At 44.6% G+C, this 23,026-nt stretch overlaps 1 protein-coding gene across 2 annotated transcripts in view; it reads left to right on the top strand.

Annotated features, from left to right (window-relative positions):
• The first annotated feature begins 6,181 nt into the window (after positions 1 to 6,181).
• Positions 6,182 to 23,026, top strand: part of rps6ka2 (ribosomal protein S6 kinase A2) — a 209,631-nt gene continuing 192,786 nt past the window's right edge. For both annotated transcript variants that reach the window (XM_033025035.1, XM_033025034.1), the window contains exon 1: positions 6,182 to 6,617. In XM_033025035.1, coding sequence (XP_032880926.1) covers positions 6,519 to 6,617 — 99 coding nt within the window. In that variant the 5' untranslated portion in view covers positions 6,182 to 6,518. The remainder of the gene's footprint in view (positions 6,618 to 23,026) is intronic.

Below are 23,026 nucleotides of genomic sequence, written 5' to 3'. Positions count from 1 at the left end.
TGGACAGAGTCGAGGGAGGAGGTATAGTGACAGGTGATGCATCTTCTATGGTCGCAGGGGAAGGTACCTGGGGAGGGGGTGGTTTGGGTGGGAAGGGATGAGTTAACCAGGGAGTTGTGTAGGGAACGGTCACTGTGGAAGGCGGAAAGGGAGATATCGCGGATGTTCTAGTATGGAACACCTCATCTTGGGCGCAGATGCGTCTCAGACGGGGAAATTGGAAGTAGGGGATAGAGTCCTTGCAGGGAGTAGGGTGGGAAGAAATGTAGTCGAGATGGTTGTGGGAGTCAGTGACAGAATTGTTCGTAACCTGAACAGTTTGCAAATTGGAAACGTGCCCGTGAATTGGGTCATCAAAGGGCAGAAGGTGCCTACAGAGTGGGTTTTCTCTTAAGAATATTTAGCCTGGAGAAGCATTTTAAATCTTGTCTTGAAAGTTGAAAGTATCAGATTTAACCCAAGCCCAACTCAGTTTTAAGAAAGCCCAGACAACGTGTCTCCAGATGGGATTTGCAAAAAGGACATCAATGTGTTAACTACAATGTATTCTTCTTGGGTTCGATATGGCAGAATTCCAGCTCATATCAGGAGTATTTGTCTGCAGCACTACAGCAGCTGGCAAATTCAGTGCACCAGTGACCCAAATGCTTGTTTTTATGTACAATGCTGTATATAATTAGGCATTTCAAAAGTAGTCGAGGACCTGTATTTTGCACAGATCGAAGCAGCTGAGACCATTTCATTACTTTTGGGTTTTTTTCTCAGTTGTATGTGCTAAATACCATTATAGTGCATTCGTACATTGACGGTGGTGCAACCCGGTAGAGTTGCTGACTTACTGCGCTTGTAGCGTTGGGGTCCTGGGTTCGATCCCGACTGCAGGTGCTGTCTGTACGGAGTTTGTACGTTCTCCCCGTGACCACGTGGGTTTTCTCCGAGATCTTCGGTTTCCTCCCACACTCCAAAGATGTACAGGTTTGTAGGTTAATTGGCTTGGTATAAATGTAAATTGTCCCTAGTGTGTGTAGGATAGTGTTAATGTGCAGAGATCGCTGGTCTGCGCGGACTTCGTGGGCCGAAGGGCCTGTTTCCGTGCTGTATCTCTAAACTATGGTTTTGAAATTTGTTCCATTCAAGTGACTTTTGATCATTTTGCTGCCACAGCCAGACATAAAAACAGTTTTTATCCACGAGTAGTTGCTCTACTCAACAGCCAAAAATCTGTAGCCTCCCTTTGATCTGGTATTTTGTTGGTTCACATGCTTGATCAATGGTGTTTTTATCATTAATGTTTTATTATTATTAATATTTAGTGATTTCTGAGTCATTCGTAATTGTCACTGACGGGTCATGTTGTTACTTGTGGGCGGAGCATCGTGTCAAATTCTTTGTATGTGAATACTTGGCCAATAAACTTACTTACTTACTTTTCATTATCTAATGCTATGTCCATCCTGTTGATTTCTCTAATAAATAAGGTAATTGATCAATCACAAATTATGCCTTGCATTCACACATTTTTCTGTGTTCATTGCTGTATAGGCAAAGTATTTCAGTTTTCATGGCTCATTTCACTTATCATTTTAAAGTTATTTATTTTATTTTTATTTTTTGAATTTATTTTATCAGAAGCGATTGTACAAGGATAAGGCAATCGACATTACAGTTATACAATTATTGTACAGCTTCATTTTTAACGTTAGAACCAAAATCGGAAAAAAAAGAAAAAAAAGAAAAAAAAGAGGTATAAAAGAAGAGAATGAAGAATGAGAAATAAGAAAAAGCGAGAAAAAGACCCTTAAGCTACCAAGCTACCAAAGAAGTGCAAGAGAAAAGAAAATAAATAAGGAAAGAGAAGATGGAGATATACCCTCCCCCCCCCCCCCCCCCCCCCCCCAGGACCATAGCCACCAAACACTCATCATACGTTAACCCAATCATCCCCAGCATAATTCTCATTGACCTCCTCTGGACCCTCGCCAATGCTAGTACAAGGGTGGCACAGTGGTGCTGCAGTAGAGTTACCACCTTGTAGTGCCAGAGGCCTGGGTTCAATACTAACTATGGGTGCTGTCTGTATGGAATTTATACGTTCACAAGTTTACAAGTTATAGGAGTAAAATTAGGCCATTCGGCCCAATGAATCTACTCCGTCTTTCAATCACGGCTGATCTCTGCTTCCTAATCCCATTTTCCTGCCTTCTCCCCATAAACCTTGATACCCGTTGTAATCAAGAATTTGTCTATGGGACGACAGATGGTGCAATGGGCTAAGTGTTCGGCTGGCGACCGGAAGGTAGCCGGTTCGAATCCCGCTTGGAGTGCATACTGTCGTTGTGTCCTTGGGCAAGACACTTCACCCACCTTTGCCTGTGTGTGAATGTGTGTGAATGTGTGTGAGTGATTGGTGGTGGTCGGAGGGGCCGTAGGCGCAGAATGGCAGCCACACTTCCGTCAGTCTGCCCCAGGGCAGCTGTGGCTACAGAAGTAGCTTACCACCACCGAGTGTGACTGAGGAGCGAATGAATAATGCGATGTAAAGCGCCTTGAGTATTAGAAAGGCGCTATATAAATCCCATCCATTATTATTATTATTATCTCTGCCTTAAAAATATCCACTGATGGCCTCCACAGCCCTCTGTGGCAATGAGTTCCACTGATTTAACTACCCTCTGACTAAAGAGGTTCCTCCTCACCCCCATTTCCAAAAGGGCGCCCATGATTGATGGCAGAGTAGACTCAATGGGTCAAATGGCCTAATTCTACTCCTATAACTTGTGAACTTGTGTACTTGTAAAGCAATTGCTCCTAAAGGAACGTCCTTTAATTCTGAGGCTATGACCTCTAATTCTAGACTCTCCCACTAAGAGTGGGAAATCAAGGCAATGCAGATGCTGGAATCTTGAGTAACATGAGGCTTTGCTTGTGCTCGCAAGTCGATGGAAAAGATCCCATGGCAATCTTTTAAAGAACGAAGGAGTTCTCCTTGACGCCCAATATTTATCACTCAGCCAACACCACCACAACAAATTACCCCTCGCTATTGTCTGAAGAAGGGTCTCGCCCCAAAACGTCGCCTATTTCCTTCGCTCCGTAGATGCTGCCTCACCCGTTTATTTCTCCGGCATTTTTGTCTACCCTCGTTATTACGTAATTACCAGTGGGGCCTTGCTGTGCTTAAGCCAACAGCTCTATTTCCCATACTCATATCTCATAATCCCACACTGACCTTTCTGTCCTGGGCCTCCTCCACCGTCAGAGTAAGGTCCCAGCGCAAATTGGAGGAACAGCACCTCATATTTCACTTGGGCAACTTACAACCCAGCGGTATGAATATCGACCTCTAACTTCAAGTAACCCTCGCTTTCCCTCTCACCATCCCTTCCCCACCCTAGTTCTCCGACTAGTTTCACTGTCCTCCAGGGGAGAAAATTGTGTAAATGTATCAGGAAAATAAACTCATGCCATGCTACAGAACAGGAGCTGAGTTCATATGTGCAGGAAGGAACTGCAGATGCCGTTTTAAAACCGAAGATAGGCACAAAAAAGCTGGATAGACACAAAAAGACTCAGCGGGACAAAAAAGGAATAGGTGACGTTTCGGGTCAAGACTGAAGAGAAGTAGGTTCTCGACCCGAAACGTCACCTATTCCTTTTCTCCAGAGACGCTGTCTGACCCACTGAGTTACTCCAGCATTTTGTGTCTATCTTCACCTGAGATCATACCCTGCAGTTGCATTATACTATTTGCTCTGGGATAGTAAAACACAACTTTGAATAAAGTAGAATATATAAGAAAACATTGTTGCTTACTGCAAACAATCCCACTGTCTAGTCACACTGAAGGTGGTGTAGTCCTAAACTTGTACCTTACAATTATCACAAGCCGCAAAATAGTTTCACAAAAACTGGTTTATTCACTGTTCTTTCTGTTTGTAGTTCTTTTTGCATTTTGTCACAACAAATATAGAGAAAGCATTTTGTTTAAAGATCTATTGTCAACTGGAACCTTATCTCCTGACTCTTTGTGTTGGAAGGAACTGCAGAGGCTGGTTTACACTGATCATAGACACAAAATGCTGGAGTAACATAGCAGGTCAGACAACATCTCTGGAGAAAAGGAATAGGTGACGTTTAGGGTCGAGACTCTTCTTCAGACTGAGAGAACTCTTAGTCTGACGAAGGGTCTCCAGAAGGGAGACCAGAAGGGTTTCCAGAACAAGGGGTCACAGTTTAAGGATAAGGGGGAAAGTCTTTTAGGACTGAGATGAGAAAAACATTTTTCACACAGAGTGGTGAATCTGTGGAATTATCTGCCACAGAAGGTAGTTGAGGCCAGTTCATTGGCTATATTTAAGAGGGAGTTAGATGTGGCCCTTGTGGCAAAAGGGATCAGGGGGTATGGAGAGAAGGCAGGTACAGGATACTGAGTTGGATGATCAGCCATGATCATATTGAATGGCGGTGCAGGCTCGAAGGGCCAAATGGTCTACTCCTGCACTGATTTTCTATGTTTCTATGTTTCTATGAAGGGTCTCAACCTGAAACATCACCCATTCCTTCACTCCAAATATGCTGCCTGTCCCTCTGAGTTACTCTAGCATTTCATATCTATCTTCAGTTTAAAAGTAATTTATTTCTAGCAGGATAACATTTCTTTTAATTTGAAACAAAGTATGTTAGGGTAGCTTACGGGACCATAGTGTGTTGTGCGGTTTGCAGCATGTGGGAATTCCAAGATGCTCCTTATGATGTACAACTGAATACTGCGCCTGCTTTGTGTGAGTTCAACTGGTCTTTTATTGTGGCAGAAGGAGTGAAACATAGAAACATAGAAAATAGGTGCAGGAGTAGGCCATTCGGCCCTTCAAGCCTGCACCGCCATTCAATATGATCATGGCTGATCATCCAACTCAGTATCCTGTACCTGAAATGGCTGAAGGTAGTGAGGTCTGCAGTAATGAAGTGGTTAGGACCTAATGCCAGCAAAGGTTGGCTCTCACCTATCTGCAACAATAATGCCAGGGCTGCTTTGTCAATCCCAACCCATGCTGTGCGAATAATGGCACACGCTCTCCAGCAGCTTGCTTTCTCATCATCAAACAGTGTCCATTACTCACCTTTGACCATTACTGAGGAACCTGAGGAAGGTTCTGCTGGACCTGGCCAGGGCTGGAGTGGGAGGCGTTTCCTTTGGTCCAGATGTTGAGGAACAGGGAGAGTAGAACAGCCGTAACACATAAGACAGACACAAAATGCTGGAGTAACTCAACGGGACAGGCAGCATCTCTGGAGAGAAGGAGTAGGTGACGTTTCGGGTCTTCAGACTGAGAGTCAGGGGAGAGGGAGACACAGAGATAAGTAAGGGTGAGGTGTGAAAACAAGACATCAAAGGGGCCAAAGTTCAAGGAAAACGTAAAAGAGATCATTGTTAGCTGGGGCAAGGTGACTGCGAAGCATACAGAGGTAAAATGGAATCAGGGGGTCAGTCAGACTGGTCACAGAACTAGGATGGGGGAGGGATGGAGAGAGAGGGAAAGCAAGGGTTACTTGAAGTTAGAGAAGTCAATGTTCATACCGCTGGGGTGTAAACTACCCAAGTGAAATATGAGGTGCTGTTCCTCCAATTTGTGCTCTGACAGTGGAGGAGGCCCAGGACAGGAAGGTCAGATTGAGAATGGGAGGGCGAGTTAAAGTCCTGAGCAACCGGGAGATCAGGTAGGTTTAGGCGGATTCAGCGAAACGATCGCCGAGCCTGTGCTTGGTCTCACTGATATTTTGGAGAGACCTGGAACAGAGGATACAGTAGATGAGGTTGGAGGAGGTGCAAGTGAACCTCTGCCATAACCAGGAGACAGGCACAAAATGCTGGAGTAACTCAGTGGGACAGGCAGCATCTCTGGATAGAAGGAGCGGGTTGAGACTGAGTCAGGGAAGAGGGAGACACAGAGATAAGGAAGGGTGTGAAAACGAGACATCAAAGGGGGTGAGATCAAGTAAAATATAGAGTAGATCATTGTTCGCTAGGAGAAGGTGACAACGAAGTACACGGAGTTATGTAATCAAGAGGACAGTTACAGTAGCATGGTGGGAGGACGAGGAAGGGGGGAGGGGGTGATGGAGAGAGAGGGAACGCAAGGGTCATAGCCAGGCTGCGGGATGCAGTGTGGAGAGCAGCTGGTCTCTGCCGTCCTTGAGGCGTTTCTAGAGGGGCTGACGGGGCGCTGGGGAGCAGAGGCAGGGGAAGGAGTGGCGGTGTGAAGCGACGGGGGCAGAGCTGTCTGTGCAGTGGCAGTACGAGGAGCCTGGTGCTGAAGACAGCAGCTCAACCCAGCACTGCGCGCAGCACTGGGAGAGATGTGATCCTCTGCTGTTCACATCCACCGCCGAGACATCTCTCCCCCCTCTCCTCCCGGGGGCGGATTGAAGAGCGATTGTCGAGCTGCTGGATATTCTGCGAGGGCGAGTGCTGGCCGGAGACTTGCTGGGGTGGGGGGTGGGTGGGTGGGGAGAGGGCAATGGACACCAGCGTGAAGAAATTCACAGTGCGGCGCTTCTTCTCTGTCTACCTGCGCAAGAAATCTCGATGCAAGAGTTCCAGCTTAAGCAAATATGAGGTTTGTGTCCAGATTTCTCCCCGTTTTAAAGGGAATGGTTTTGGGCTGTGGTATGTTGTGATTTGCGACTGGGATAAAGTTGCGTTGGATGGTTAGAATGAACAAAGACAATGTGAGGAGAGGTGATCGTCATAGAAGAAAGTAGCAACTGTGATTGAGTGGGAAATAAAGATACATAATATGAAATATAAGTGTTTCATTAAAACAAAAGATTGCATTAGGTTGTGAGTTGGATTTGAACAAAGGTTAGGAAGGAACTGCAGATGCTGGTTTAAACTGAAGATAGACACAAAAAGCTGGAGTAACTCAGCGGGACAGGCAGCATCTCTGGCGAGAAGGAATGGGTGACGTTCCGGGTCGAGACCCTTCTTCAGACTGAGAGTCAAGGGAGAGGGAGATTAGAGGTCATAGGTTCATGTGATAGGAAAGAATTGGGCCATTCGGCCCATCAAGTCTGCCCCACCATTCAATTATGGCTGATCTATCTCTCCCCCCTAACCCCATTCTCCTGCCTTCTCCCCATAGCCCCTGACACCCGTACTGACCAAGAATCAATATATCTCTGCCTTAAAAATATTAATTAGCTTGGCCTCCACAGCCTTCTGTGGCAAATAATTCCACAGATTTACGATAGAGATATGGAATAGGGTCAGTTTACAACCCAGCGGTATGAATATTGATCTGCCGAACAAATGTTAAAACTGATCTTGTATTCGACCACCCTCGGGTGTGCTGTAGTTACTGAAAGCCACCCACCATCGCCTTACACTTATTCTTCGGAGTCCCGATTGTGCACGGTTTATTCAGAAAAAATCAGATTATTAATATCTCAGTATGTTAATGATAAACGAGTTAACATTTAAAAAAATCTCAGGTTCGCCCTTGTAATCAAGTCTATCTTTTAAAACTAAATAGTCTGGCATTGAAAAATGTTTTGTGTAATATTGGGTGTTCTCGTTTAAAACACCAAATTTCAGTCTTACTGCAAGTTGGACGGATGGGAAAACTGCAGAGTGGGTTAGAAAAGGCGTTTATACAATTGCGGTTCACAATGGATTCTATTTAGTTTGGGGTAGTCAGCCTTGTGTGGCAGCAGATGGGCAGGGATTTGCGGAGTTGGGTGTACGGTGACCAGATTGGGTACATTCTGAGCGAAGCCCTCTCACAAAGGCGAGCTATCCGGGCCAGGCCAATCCACCCCCCTTGAGTCCTTTGTAGATGTGAAACCGAATCTCAGCAGCCGTCCTCTCCCGTGTTATCTCATCCTCTGCATGATAACAGCTCGCTCATGCTTAAAACCTAAACAAAAACCTTTTGTGTGGAGCCAGGAAATATCTTCACCCCCTCTTCAGAATTTGCCGGCAGCGGCGTGAAATGCGATATCTGACATGCACGCAAAGCAAAATAATGCGAAACCAGGTCACCGGTGTGGATTTCAAGTGCTGCATCAAAGACCGTAAGGTTTGATTTTGATCCCCTTTCAATGTTTTCTTCTCCCGAAAGCCCTGGTGGATTTTGGGCGTTGCTACACCCGCACCAGCGGCCTCCCCCCAAGTGAGATAGTCTTTATACTTCCTGTCTGAATGGTTGTCAGCTGATATTCGGTTAGCTAGAAACACGTAAAGCCAACCCGAAGATTGGACACAAAAAGCTGGAGTAACTCAGCGGGACAGGCAACATCTCTGGGGGAAAGGAATGGGTGACGTTTCGGGTCGAGACCTTTCTTCCTCGTTCCCATCTATCTCTCAAATAATAATATCTCTCAACACTTCTCTCCCTCGCCCCTATCCTCAGCCACTCACATTGCACCTACCACATTGAAACGTCCATACCATCACAATGTGTGGGAAGGAACTGCAGATGCTGGTTTAAACTGAGCGTAGGTGTCTACCTTCGGTTTAAACCAGCATCTGCAGTAGACACAAAAAGCTGGAGTTATGCCCCTGTCCCACTTAGGAAACCTGAACGGAAACCTCTGGAGACTTTGCGCCCCGCCTAAGGTTCCCGGATTGTTTTTGTCAGTCTCCCTACTTGCTTCCACTACCTGCAACCTCCGATAACTACCTGCAACCTCCGGGAACCGCACGGAAACCTTGGGTGGGGCGTAAAGTCTCCAGAGGTTTCCGTTCAGGTTTCCTAAGTGGGACAGGGGCATAACTCAGCGGTTTCCCTCCGCCACTCCCTGGTTAACTCATCCCTTCCCACCCACACCACCCCCTCCCCAGGTACCTTCCCCAGCAACCGCAGGAGATACGGAACCTATCCCTATACCTCCTCCCTCGACTCAGTCCAGGGACCCCGGCAGTCCTTTCAGGTTAGGCAGAGGTTCACTTGCACCACCTCCAACCTCATCTACTGTATTCGTTGTTCAATGTGTGGACTCTTATCCATCGGCGAGGCCAAATGTAGACTGGACGATTTTTTCACTGAACACTTTTGCTCTGTCCGCCTACTTGATCTTCCGGTTGACAAATACTTTAATTCCCATTCCCATTCCCACGCTGACCTTTCTGTCCTGAGCCTCCTCCAATGTCAGAGTGGGGCCAGACGCAAATTGGAGGAGCAGCATCTCATATTTCGCTTGGGCAGCTTACAACCCAGTGTTATGAATACTAATTTCTCTAACTTCAAGTTCTCCAGAGATGCTGTCTGACCCGCTGAGTTACTCCAGCTTTTTGTGACTCTCTTCGATTTTGGAGCATTCCTTTGTTTCACCTCGACATTATCTCAAAATAATAACTCTGCTCTGATCACTGCTTTCCCTCCCCACCTCATCCCCACCTCTCTCCTGTCTTCAGCCACTCCACATCTTACCTGCCATATTTAAACGTCCGGACAAACCCAATATCTGGATTCAGCTAACATTCAAAACACGATTGGATATAAAACCCGGAGGAACGGGAAATGTTCTCCTTGGAAGGGCAGATTTGATAGAGATATACAAGATTATAATGGATTTAGATAGAGTAAAGAGGGATTGAAGATAGGCACAAAATGCTGGAGTAACTCAGTGGGACAGGAAGCATCTCTGGAGAGAAGGAATGTATGGCGTTTCGGGTCAAGACCCTTCTTCAGACTGAAAGTAGAGAGGAGGGAACTGGATGTAAGAAAAAGCCAGAGAGAATGAAACAGGGCCAGCAACAGAGACACAGAGATAAGGAAGGGTAAAGTGTGAAAATGAGACACCAAAGGGAACAAAGTTCAAGGAAAATGTAGAATAGGTCATTGTTAGCTAGGGGAAGGTGACAGCCAAGCAAACAAACATAAAACATAATCAGGAGACCTAGGGTGGGGTTGGGATGGAGATAGAGGGTTACTTGAAGTTAGAGAAGTCAATGTTCATACCGCTGGGGTGTAAGCTACCCAAGGCAAAATATGAGGTGCTTTTTCTCCAATTTGCGTTGTGCCTAAAACTGACAGTGGAGAAGGCCCAAGACAGAAAGGTCAGGGGGAGTGGGAAAGTGAGGGGGAGTTAAATTGTTTAGCAACCAGGAGATCATGTGGTTTCAGGCAGATTGAACGGAGGTGTTCAGCGAAACGATCGCTGAGCCTGCGTTTGGTCTCGCTGATGTATAAGAGTCCACACCTGGAACAACGGATACAGTAGATGAGGTTGGAGGAGGTGCAGGTGAACCTCTGCCTAACCTGACAGGACTGTAGGGGACTGCACCATTTGGGTTGAAGGACTAGGGGTATGGATTTAAAGGGAAGAGTGAACCATACAAAAGGAATGATAAAATAAAAACATTTTATGCGATGACTGGCTATAATGTGGAATTCACACAGTATAAGGACATGTCAGTCATGCATAAAGAGACAAAGTAGTTTTCATAGCTACTAGGAAAGGGTTGGTGGGGGGAAGTGTTGGAACTAACAGGGTTTTCTCTCAGAGCAAACAATTACTACCATTTGTGAACAACTACATTCCCACAACTATCAGGTTTTTAGACTGAGCCACACAACCACAGACCACCTCTTGCACCCCAATGGACCTGTCTTTTGTCCAATTGTGCTTTTGCACTCATTTCCTGTCTTTGTTTTTTTTCTTTTCACCATCTTGCAGAAATTATGTTCAGTTCACTTTAGTTTATTGTCACTATTGTCGAGGCAAAGTAAAATACTTTTGTTGCATGCTATCTAGTGAGCGGAAAGACAATACATGATTACAATCGATCCATTTACAGTGTACAGATAGACACATGATAAGGGAATAACGTTTAGTGCAAGGTAAAGCCAACAAAGTACAATCAAGGATAGTCCGAGGGTCACCAAAGAGGTAGATAGTAGTTCAGCACAGTTCTCTGGCTGTGTTAGGATGATTCAGTTGCCTCATAACAGGGGAGAAACTGTGCCTGAATCTGGTTGTGTATCTACAGTGCATTCAGAAAGTATTCAAACCCCTTCACTTTTTCCACATTTTGTTACCTTACAGCCTTATTCTAAAATGCATTAAAACATTTTTTTTTATCATCAATCTACACACAATACCCTGGAATGAAGAAACAAAAACAGGTATTTAGAAATTTTGCAAAGTAATTAAAAAGAAATAACTGAAATATCCCATTTATATAAGTATTCAGACCCTTTGCTATGACACTCAAAATTGAGCTTAGGTTTACCCTGTTTCCATTGATTATCCTTGAGATGTTTCTACAACTTGATTGGAGTCCACCTGTGGTAAATTAAATTGATTGAAATGATTTGGAAAGGCACACACCTGTCTATATAAGGTCCCACAGTTGACAGTGCACGTCAGAGCAAAAACCGTCAGGAAGACGAAGGAAATGGCCGTAGATCTACGAGGCAGGATTGTGTCGAGACACAGATCTGGGGAAGGGTATAAAACAATTTCTGCAGCATTGCAGGTCCCGAAGAGCACAGTGGCCTCCGTCATTCTTAAATGAAAGAACTTTGGAACTACCAGGACTCAATATGGAGCTGCCCCCCCGGCCAAACTGAGCAATCGGGGGAGAAGGGCCTTGGTCAGGGAGGTGACCAAGAACCCAATGGTCACTCTGACAGAGCTCCAGAGTTCTTTTGTGGAGATGGGAGAAACTTCCAGAAGGACAACTATATCTGCAGCACTCCACCAATCAGGCCTTTATGGTAGAGTGACCAGACGGAAGGCACTCCTCAGTAAAAGGCACATGACAGCCCGCTTGGAGTTTGCCAAAAGGGTTGTTTTCTCTGGTGCTCTGCTCTGATGAAACCAAGATTGATCTCTTTGGCCTGAATGCCAATTGTCATGTCTGGAGGAAACCAGGCACCGCTCATCACCTGGCCAATACCATACCTACAGTGAAGCATGGTGGTGGCAGCATCATGCTGTGGGGATAGCTTTCAGCAGCAGGAACTGGGAAACTAGTCAGGATTGAGGGAAAGATGAACGGAGCAAAGTACAGAGAGATCCTTGATGAAAACCTGCTCCAGAGCATTCAGGATCTCAGACTAGGGCAGAGGTTCACCTTCCAACAGGACAACGCCCCTAAGCACACAGCCAAGACAACGCAGGAGTGGCTTTGTGACAAGTCTGTGAATGTCCTTGAGTGGCCCAGCCAGAGCCTGGATTTGAACCCAATCGAACATCTCTGGAGGACCTGAAAATTGCTGTGCATCGACGCTCCCCCATCCAACCTGACAGAGGTTGAGAGGATCTGCAGAGAAGAATGGGAGAAATTACCCAAATACAGGCGTGCCAAGCTTGTAGCATCATACCCAAGAAGACTTGAGGCTGTAATCGTTGCCAAAGGTGCCTCAACAAAGTACTGTAAAGGGTCTGAATACTTATGTAAATGTGGTATTTCAGTTATTTCTTTTTAATTACTTTGCAAAAATTTCTAAACACCTGTTTTTGCTTTTTTATTATGGGGTATTGTGTGGAGATTAATGATTTAAAAAAAAAAAGATTTTAATCCATTTTAGATTAAGGCTGTAACGTAACAAAATGTGGAAAAAGTGAAGGGGTCTGAATACTCTCTGAATGCATTGTAGTACATTTCCTTAACACTGCTATATCCAGACCTATTGCAATGAGGCCCTGCCTGTACTTGCAGCATCAGAAGTCTAATTGCACTGCCACATATGCACTTTCCCACAATAAAGTAGAAATAATACATAATAAGAGGTAATGAAATAAGGGTCAATAAACTATCAATGTACTTTATAACAAACAAATATAGTGAAATGTAATGAATGTACCCACATGTAGTAAATCATCTTTGTGCTTTAAAGGATGTCATATTGATTAAGATATGAATATATATTTTGGTATTTCATTGTATTATTTAAAAACTTCATTTACTGCTCATTTCGCAAATTTTGAAGGCAGGTACGTATTTTAATTAATGAATCAGGTCCATGTTGTCATGTAAAGGAAAAGCTTACGTGGATCAGAGATTAGGGTTGACTTCCCTCTTGTTGATATTTCATCTACCCTTTTTCCTTTATCTGTACACTGTGGACAGCTTGTTGTATAAATGTAGTTGTTTCTTTGACTGGATAGCAGAAGAACAAAAGGTTTTTACTGTACCTCAGTACACGTTACAAAAAGAAACTAAACCGAAGACCTGAGGATAGGTTTGGTTTAGTTCCGTTTTTTAGTTTAGAGATACAGCGCGGAAACAGGCCCTTCTGCCCACCGAGTCTACACTGACCAGCGATCCTTGCACACTAACACTGTCCTACATACACTAGGGACAATTTTACATTCATACCAAGCCAATAACCAACAAACCTGGACGTCTTTGGAGTGTGGGAGGAATCGGAAGATCTCGGAGAAAACCCACGCAGGTCACGGGGAGAACGTACAAACTTCGTTCAGACAGCAACCGTAGTCGGGATCGAACCCGGGTCTGTAAGACAGTAGCTGTACCACTACGCCACCGTGCCAAATGTAGGTTGGCCTTGGAATGAAGTAGCAAACGGCTTTCCCTCATCGTTTTCACAGTGAAGGAGTGACTGATAGGAGATGTGTGTGTGTGATAAGTTAGCAGAAGCACTCAAAATTCTAGTTCTCTTTCAGAATACTAGATCAGTGAGGGAAGACAAGGGTCTCTCGCGCTCGGCTACACGAATGGGAATGATCTGGCCACTTCGCAATCAGGTTATTTATCAGGTTTTCAAGAGAGTGTTCGATTTAACTCTTGGGATAAGGGGGAAATAGCAGGAATGGGGTACTGATTTTAGATGATCAGCCATGAGCATTTTGAATGGCGATGCTGGCTCGAAGGGCCAAATGGCCTATTGCTGCACCTATTTTTCTGTTTCCTGTTTCTATCTACCATCCCCGATTAAATGGGAACATGGCCAACTATGCTTTATCTTGTGAGAGTTAGAGGTAGATTCAGGCTCTTTAGCCTGTCGGGGTGCAGTCATCAATTGACTGATGCGCTGTAAGTAATCGATTATTCAACAATGGGGCTTTAATCATCAGTTCCTAAAGCAGTCAGACTTTAGCTTTCTTGCCTAATTGCAGTCTATGCTTTGGAGAATATGGAGCAAAGCTCCGTGTTAGAAAAGTAACGTTGAATAAGACATGAAGGTAGACATAAATGCTGGAGAAACTCAGCGGGTGAGGCAGCATTTATGGAACGAAGGAATAGGTGACGTTTCGGGTCGAGACCCTTCTTCAGACATGAATGCCTTTGCAAAAAGTAAAAGAAAATGAAATCTTTTTTAAGGTTTTGCTTAAATTGCTTCAGATTAGTTTATTGCCACGTGTACCGAGGTACAGTAAAAAGCTTTTGTTGCGTGCTATCCAGTCAGCAGAAAGACAATACATGATTCCAATTGAGTCTTTTACAGTGTATAGATACATGATAAGGGACTAACGCTTAGTGCAAGATAAAGCCAGCAAAGTCTGATTAATGATAATCCGATGAAGCAGATAGTTCAGCACTGCTCACTGGTTGTGGTAGGATGGTTCAGTTGCCTGATGACAGCTGGGAAGAAACTGTCCCTGAATCTGGAGGTGTGCGTTTTCACACTTCTATACCTTTTGCCTGATGGGAGAGGGGAGAACAGGGAGGGAGTGGACAGGGTGCGACCCGTCTTTGATTATGCTGCTGGCCTTGCCGAGGCAACGTGAGGATACATTGAGTCAATGGAAGGGAATAGAAGAGAATGCATTATGTATTATATAAACGCTTTTCCCAATTTGTGATGATCTTCATTTTGTTTGTTATAAATTGTTTGTATTTGTCTTGAGTGGCGTGTTTCAAGGTTTCACTTAATTATCATGAATCTTTGCATTTCTCTGCACCAAAGGCTCTGATTGCTCAATCTCTGAATAAATTCATGGTTGACGTTGATAGATTTTTGGCCACTTAAACAAGATCAGGATCATGGGGATTAGACAGGAAAGCAAAATATAGGTCACCAATCAGCCCTGATGTTTGAATGTGCAAGGCCTTTGACGAATCAAATCGCCCGACCCTGATCCGATCACTTACTGATCATTGAAAGACACAAAATGCTGGACTAACTCAGAGGGACAGGCAGCATCTCTGGAGAGAAGGAATGGGTGACGTTTCAGGTCGAGACCCTTCTTCAAACCCGAAGACTTGGGTCGAGTTTCAGTCTCGATCCGAAATGTCACCCATTCCTTCTCTCCAGAGATGCTGCCTGTTCCGCTGAGTTAGTCCAGCATTTTGTGTATTTCAGTGATCAGTATGTGATAGGATCAAGGTTGGGCGATTTGATTCATAATGAGAGGAGTTGAGTATAGAGCAAAGATTGGTGTTTGCAGTTGTACAGGGCCCTGATGAGACCACACCTGGGGTATTGTGTGCAGTTTTGGTCTCTTAATTTGAGGATGGACATTCTTTCTATTGAGGGAGTGTAGCATAGTTTCACCAGGTTAATTCCCGGGATGGCGGGACTGTCATCTGATGAAAGAATGGAGCGACTGGCCTTGTATTCACTGGAATCTAGAAGGATGAGAGGAGATCTTATAGAAACATATACAATTGTTAAGGGATTGGACACGTTAGATGCAGGAAACATGTTCTCCATGTTGGGGGAGTTCAGAACCAAGGGACACAATATATTTCACACAGAGTTGTGAATTTGTGGAATTCCCTGCCACAGAAGGCAATGGAGGCTGATTCACTGGATGTATTCAAAGAATTAGACAGAGCTCTTCGGGCTAGCGGAATCAATGGATATGGGGAGAAGTCAGCCACGACCACATTGAATGGCGGTGCTGGCTCGAAGGGTTGAATGGCCTATTCCTACATTTTGCATCTTTCTTTGGTGTAAACCAGCATGTGCCGTTCCTGCCTATGCACCTACTGATCACTTACTGATCCTATTATTTTGACAAACTGCAAAACCATGCCTCCATGCTGGAACATAGAACAGCACAGGAACAGGGCCTTTTAACCCATTATGGCCTGAACATGATTCCGAGATAAACTAATCTCGTCTGCCTGCATATTGTCCATATCACTCCAATCCCTGCGTATCCATGCATCTGTCTAAAAGCCTCATAACTGCACTACCTCTACCACCACCACCCCTGTTAGACCAGCTTTAAATGTTGTCAAGGCACTGCTAACGGTAATGAATATTTTTAGCGTTTAGTAATATTAAAAAGCACTCCAAATGATTGAAAATAAATGAAACCACTAAAAACTGTGGGGGTGGGGTGGGGGGGGGGGGGGGGGAGGGGGGGGAAGGGGGGGAGGGGGAAGGGGGGGAAGGGGAAGGGGGGGGGAAGAACTCCGCTAAAATCACAAGCTGATGAACATGGTAAGACTGATGGGCTGAAGTGTTTCTATTTCAATGCAAGGAGAATTCATGGAAGTCAGATGTTGTAGCCACAATGGTGACTTGTTCGCAAGAGGAACAGAACTGGCCACTCAATGTTCCAAGGTTTCAGATGTGATAGACAAGGAGGTAAAAAAAGTTGGGGAGTTGCTTGACTAATCGGGGAGAATGTCACAGCTACACTCAGCAAGGATATACTCAAGGCTTTTGGATATTGATTTTGGATGATCAGCCATTATCATATTGAATTGCGGTGTTGGCTTGAAGGGCCGAATGGACTACTCCTGCACCTATTTTTCTATGTTTCCATGCTTCAATGAGGCAATTTGGGTAGAGTTCAAAAATAAGAAGGGTGCAAGTACTCTGAAAAGAACTAGTCATCGTGAAATAGACAAACAGATATACAACCAGATTACAGAGCGATGTAAAGCAGCATGGTTGTTGTCGTGGATGACGTTAACGTTCCCTATATTGACCAGGACCAATTTAGTGCGAGAGGATTAGATGGGCTAGGATTTTTCAGGTGCATCCAAGAAAGTTTCTTGAAGCAGTGTGTGGATAGTCCAAAGATGGACACAAAATGCTGGAGTAACTCAGCGGCACAGGCAGCATCTCTAGAGAGAGATCCGAAAGTCCCACTTGGACTATCAAGTTAAATAGTCCAACTTGAGGAGGGATCATGCTGGACCTGGTGCTGCGAAATGAGTCTGTCCTGGTGACAGGGATTTCAGTGGAAGAGTGTTTTCAGAACAGTGATCGCAAATTCTTATATCCTCTCTTTCCACAAGAGAGGTCTCAGAGGAATAGAGAGTGTTCCTTTGTTTAAGAAGGGTAGATGAGATAATCCAGGAAATTATAGACCGGTGAGCCTCACATCAGTGATAGGAAGCTATTGGAGAGATAGCACAAGTATTAGAAAGATAGCATAAATAGAGACAGCCAACATAGCTTTGTGCAGGTCATGTCTTATACCTTGATTGAGATTTTTGAGCTGGCGGCAAAGGTGACTGATGAGGCTTGGGCAGGTTCTCTGCATGGACTTTGACAACCATATTCACTAGCTACAATTCCATTCACTTTAGTGTCCTTTTCAAATTTACTAATCATGCCTCGTACATTCTCATCCAAATCATTGACATAGATGACAAACAGCAATGGGCCCACTCTGACTGATGAAGGCCAATGTGCCGAAAGCCTTCTTGCCACCCTACCTATTTGCTACTTTCAAAGAACTATGTACTTGCAATCATAGATTTCTCTGCTCTACACCACTTCCCTGAGCCCTGCCCATTCACTTTGTAGGTCCAGCCCTTTCACTTCCCAAGAGGCAACACCTCACATTTCTCTGTATTAAACTCCATTAACCATTCCTCAGCCCATCTGCCCAACCAATCAAGATCCTGTTTTTTCAGTATTCAGTATTTACTTTAATGTAATTTTAACTGAGTACTTACATACACGGATGAAACAAAAAAATTGTTTCTCAATCAGTTCCCATCAGTGTGGTTAATAAAAACAGAATAAATACATATAGCTTTAAAAATTAAAATTACCATATCTAAAATAGGCCTAAAAATTTAAATAAAAACAGATATTCAGACCGAACAGTGGCTTTGCTTTGACAGGTGCCTAGATGTCAAAGTATGGGCGAGGTTAGATGTGTTGGTGTATGATATATGGGGAGGGGACACAGTCCGTTAACCAGTCTTATTGCCTGTGGGAAGAAGCTTTGGAGCATCCTGCTGGTTTTGCAGCTGATGCTCCTGTACCTCTTCCTAGATGGCAGAATGGAGAAGATGTGGTGTGATGGGTGATAGGGGTCCTTAATAATGGAGATGGCTCTGCTGATGCTCCGCTTCTGATAGATCTCCAACAGGAAAGGGAGTGGGGCACCAATGATCCTGCTGGCTGTCTTCACTATCCTGTTAAGTTGGTTTTGCTCATAAGCCTTGCAGCTCCCAAACCAGGAAGTGATGCCATAGGTCATCGATGGTGCCCCTGTAGAAGGTCCTTAGATGAACAGTAGGGAGACCTGCTTTCCTTAGACTCCGGAGGGGGTGGAGCCGCTGCTGAGCTCTTTTGATGACTGCTGTGGTGTTGGTCGTAGAGGTCAGGTCATCCGCCAGGTGAAGTCCCAAGAACTTCACACTGCTGACCCTCTCCACAGCAGCTCCATCAATATGCAGCGGAGTGTGATAGTTTCCAGCCCTCCTGAAGTCGATCGCCATTTACTTTGTCTTTTCCACGTTGAGGGTGAGATTGTGAGATCTGCACCACTCCGTAAGCAGCTCCACCTCCATCCTGTACGCTGACTTATTATTGTCACTGATGAGACCCACCACTGTTGTGTCGTCAGCGAACTTATTGATGTAATTATTGCTGAGTCTGGCAGTACAGTCATGAGTAAGCAGACTGAACAGCAGAGGGCTTAGGACACATCCTTGGGGTGAGCCAGTGCTCACAGCGATGGTTCTTGATGTCCGACTGACCACCCTGACTGTCTGCTGCCATTGTGTCAAAAAGTTAAGGACCCAGTTGCAAATGCCAGTGTCCACCTTCAACAGCTTCAGCTTCTCCACCAGCTGCTGTGGGATGATTGTATTAAAAGCTGAGCTGAAGTCTATGAAGAGGATCCTGGCATAGGTATTCTTCCGGTCAAGATGTGATAATGCGAGCTTGAGTGTTGTAGAGACTGCGTCCTCTGTGTCCGGTTGGCTCTGTAAGCGAACTGCAGTTGCAATTTTTGATGAACATCTTCACTATCTACAATACTACAATTTTAGTATCATCTTCAAACTTACTAACCATGCCTTGGTTGTTCATTCAAACCATTGATGAAGATGCCAAACAGCAATGGGGCCCAGCCCAGCGCAGAACACTGAAGCACACCACTAGTCACAGGCCTCCAGTCTGAAAAACAACCTTCCACCATCACCCTCTGCTTCCTTCTGTGAAGCCAATTCTCTATCCTGTCAACTAGCTTTCCTTGGATCACATGCACTCTAACTTCCCAGTGCAGCCAACCATGCGGGACCTTGTCAAATGCCTTGTGTAAATCCACACAACATCTACACCTCTGCCCTCCTCAACCTTTTTAGTGCATCTTCGATAAAGTCAGACTCGTGAGACATGACCTCCCACGTACAAAACCCTGCTGACTATCCCTGATCAGCCCCAGTCCATCTAAATCCATGTATATCTTTTCCCTCAGACTTCTTTGCAGTAACAGTCTGACCACAGATGTTAGACTCACTGGCCTGTAGTTCCCAGGGTTTACCTTGCAGATCTTTTTAAATAGCAGCACAACATTTGCCACCCTCCAAGCTTCTGACACCTCACCTAATGGGGTCAAGGAAAGAGCGTTCACGTCGCGGCCCTGTTTCCACCAATTTTTCCACCACCACGCACATGAAGCGCAAGACGCCATTGTATGCAGATGTCGAGAAGTGTGTTCAGCTATGGTTGAACAATTTCTAATCCTGTGTTGTGGACTCGATAAGAAGACCTGTACTTAATGAGGTCTCATAAATCTCAGCCAGGGCACCTGCAATTACTCTCTAGCTTTCTACAGTGCCCCTGGATATATCTGATCAGGTCCGGGAGATTTGTCTACCTTCAAAGGTGTTAGGACCCACAGCACCTCCTTGACCACAATAATGACTGTCCTCGAGACACTTCCATTGACTGCCCCAAGTCCCCTGGTCCTCGCGTCTTTTTCCGTGGTTAAAACCGTGGGCGGTCACGGTGGCGCAGCGGTGGAGTTGCTGCCTTACAGCGCTTGCAGCACTGGAGACCCGGGTTCAATCCCGACTACTGGTGCTGTCTGTACGGAGTTTGTACGTTCTCCCCGTGACCTGCTTGGGTTTTCTCCGAGATCTTTGGTTTCCTCCCACACTCCAAAGGCGTACAGGGTTTGTAGGTTGATTGGCTTGGTGTACGTGTAAATTGGCCCTAGTATGTGTAGGTTAGTGTTAATGTGCGGGGATAGCTGGTTGGTGTGGACTCAGTGGGCCGAAGGGCCTGTTTCCGCACTGTATCTCTAAACTAAACTAAACAAACAGTGATATTCTTTAAGGACTTTGCCCATCTCCTTTGGCTCCACACTTAATATTATATAATATTAATATATTATATTATAATATTATTTGACATTATATATAATATTATATGCTTCATGCTATATGTCATATACTTAATATTATATACTTGATATTATATGATATATTATACAACATTATATAAATTAATTGGATGGAAATGCAGATAGGTTGTTTAGTATATGTGCAGATGACACAAACATGATGGCATTGCAGACAGTGAAGAAGGCTATCAAAGGATACAGCGTGATATAGATAAGATACAGACATGGGTGGACAGGAGGCAGATGGAGTGTAATGCAGGCAAGCATGAGGTGTTGCACTTTGAGAGTTCCAATGTAAGGGGAAAATATACATAGAAATAGGGGCAGGTGTAGGCCATTTGGCCCTTCGAGCCAGCACCGCCATTCAATATGATCATGGCTGATCATCCAGAATCAGTACCCCGTTCCTGCTTTCTCCCCATATCCCTTGACTCCATAAGAGCTATTTCTAACTCTCTCTTGAAAACATCCAGTGAATTGGCCTCCACTGCCTTCTGTGGCAGATATTTCCACAGATTCACAACTCTCTGGGTGAAAAAGCTTTTCCTCATCTCAGTAGTAAATGGCTTACCCCTTATTCTTAAACTGTGATCCCTGGTTCTAGACTCCCCCAACATCGGGAACATTTTACCTGTTAATGGCATGGTCCTTAACAGCAGTGATATACAGAGGAATCTTGGGGTCCATGTCCAATAGTTCCCTGAAGGTGGAGACATAAGTAGATAGAATGGTAAAGAATGTGCAGGCTATGCTTGCCTTCAACACTCATATACACTGTGTATATGAGTCAGGAAGTCATGTTGCAGCTTTAAAAAGCTTTGGTTAGACTGCTTTTGGAGTATGGAGTGGAGTTTTGGTCGCCCCATAACACGAATGATGTGGAGGCTATGAAAAAGGCGCAGAGCTGGTTTGCCAAGATGCTGCGTGGATCGGGGGGGGGGGGGTTATTAGCTATAAGGAGAGGTTGGACAAACTTGGATTATATTTTCTTTGGAGTGTGGGAGGCTGAAGGAAGACCTGATAGAAGTTTATAAAACTATGAGCGGCATTGAGAGGGTAGGAGGTCAGAATCTGTTTCCCAGGGTGGCAATGTCAAATAGAGGACATTGCATTAAGATGAGAGGGGAAGGTGTAATAGGGATGTACAGGACATGTTTTTTGCAGTGGTGGTGATGGTGCAGCAGATACGATAGTGGATTTTAGGTTGCCACATGAATATGCTCGGCTTGGGACATGGATTAAACGTAGACAGAAGAGATTACTTTAATTTGGCATTGTATTCAGCACAGACATTGATTGAGGGCCTGTCCCTGTGCTGAACTGTGTGCTGTGTTTTACATAATTAAGAAATTAAGGCATTTAAAATCTATCAAATCACTTTAATCAATTAAAATAAAATCTGTATCTTCATCGATTCCAGTTACTTTTCATCATTGAAAATAATGGAAAACGCACTGCACCAGATCTTACCTGGGACTGGTTGTTTCAAGTGGATTGTGTGTTGTAAATGTTTGGAGATTGCTGCAACCCAGCACTCTGATATCCAAGAGGAGGCCAGGTGGCACGGCGGCACAGCAGTAGAGCTACTGCCTCACACAGTGCCAAAGACCCGGGTTCGCTCCTGACTACGGGTGCTTCTCTGTACGGAGTTTGTACGTTCTCCCCGTGACCTGCGTGGGTTTTCTCCGAGATCTTCGGTTTTCCTCCCACACTCCAAAGACGCACAGGTTTGTAGGTTAATTGGCTTGGTATAAATGTAAAACATTGGCCTGTTTCTGGGCTGCATCTCGAAACTCAACGAAACTAAACCATTGATGGACTCCTGTTATGAAAACATGAGTAAGCAGCTGTCAGCATTGTTGATAACTCTGTGGTTGTGCATAGGTACAAATCCTAAAATTGCTAGCAGTAGCAGTGAAATGGAATCCATAGTATGTATCCGCACAGTATAGAAGTCAGTATCCCATCCAAGTGTTTTTACAGGACCCACATGTGTGTACAGATCCCTTGCATCTGGCCAAAAATTGTGATGTAATATTTCCAATGCTTGTTATCCTGTCACACAAACTTGAAAATTGTCCTGGGCATTGCTATACAGGCAATTTAATAATTTTTGTTTTATTGCTTTTTATCATTCCTGCTTTATTTGTATCTGGCATTATTCCACAGCTTTGTTTCATTTTTACTGTTCCTAGGGGTTTATGTTATCTGCATTCATAAGTGATGGGAGAAGAACTAGGCCATTTGGCCCATCAGGTCTACGCCATCATTCAATCATGGCTGATTTATCTCTCCCTCGTAACCCCATTCTCCTGCCTTTTCCCCTTAACCTCTGGCACCCGTACTAATCTAGAATCTATTCATCTTTGCCTTAGTAATATCCATTCATCTCCAAACGTTTGTTCATATCCCAGGTTTATTGTCTTAAGATTTTTTTAATCATTTTTCTTTTAAGTATTTGACCTCCAAATCACTCTTTTAGGTCAGGTCGGGGGGAGTT

This window comes from Amblyraja radiata, chromosome 8, assembly GCF_010909765.2.
Source record: "Amblyraja radiata isolate CabotCenter1 chromosome 8, sAmbRad1.1.pri, whole genome shotgun sequence".
NCBI classification, from domain to species: domain Eukaryota; kingdom Metazoa; phylum Chordata; class Chondrichthyes; order Rajiformes; family Rajidae; genus Amblyraja; species Amblyraja radiata.
The sequence above is the reverse complement of the archived record's forward strand: the minus strand, read 5'-3'. Positions and strand labels throughout refer to the sequence as shown.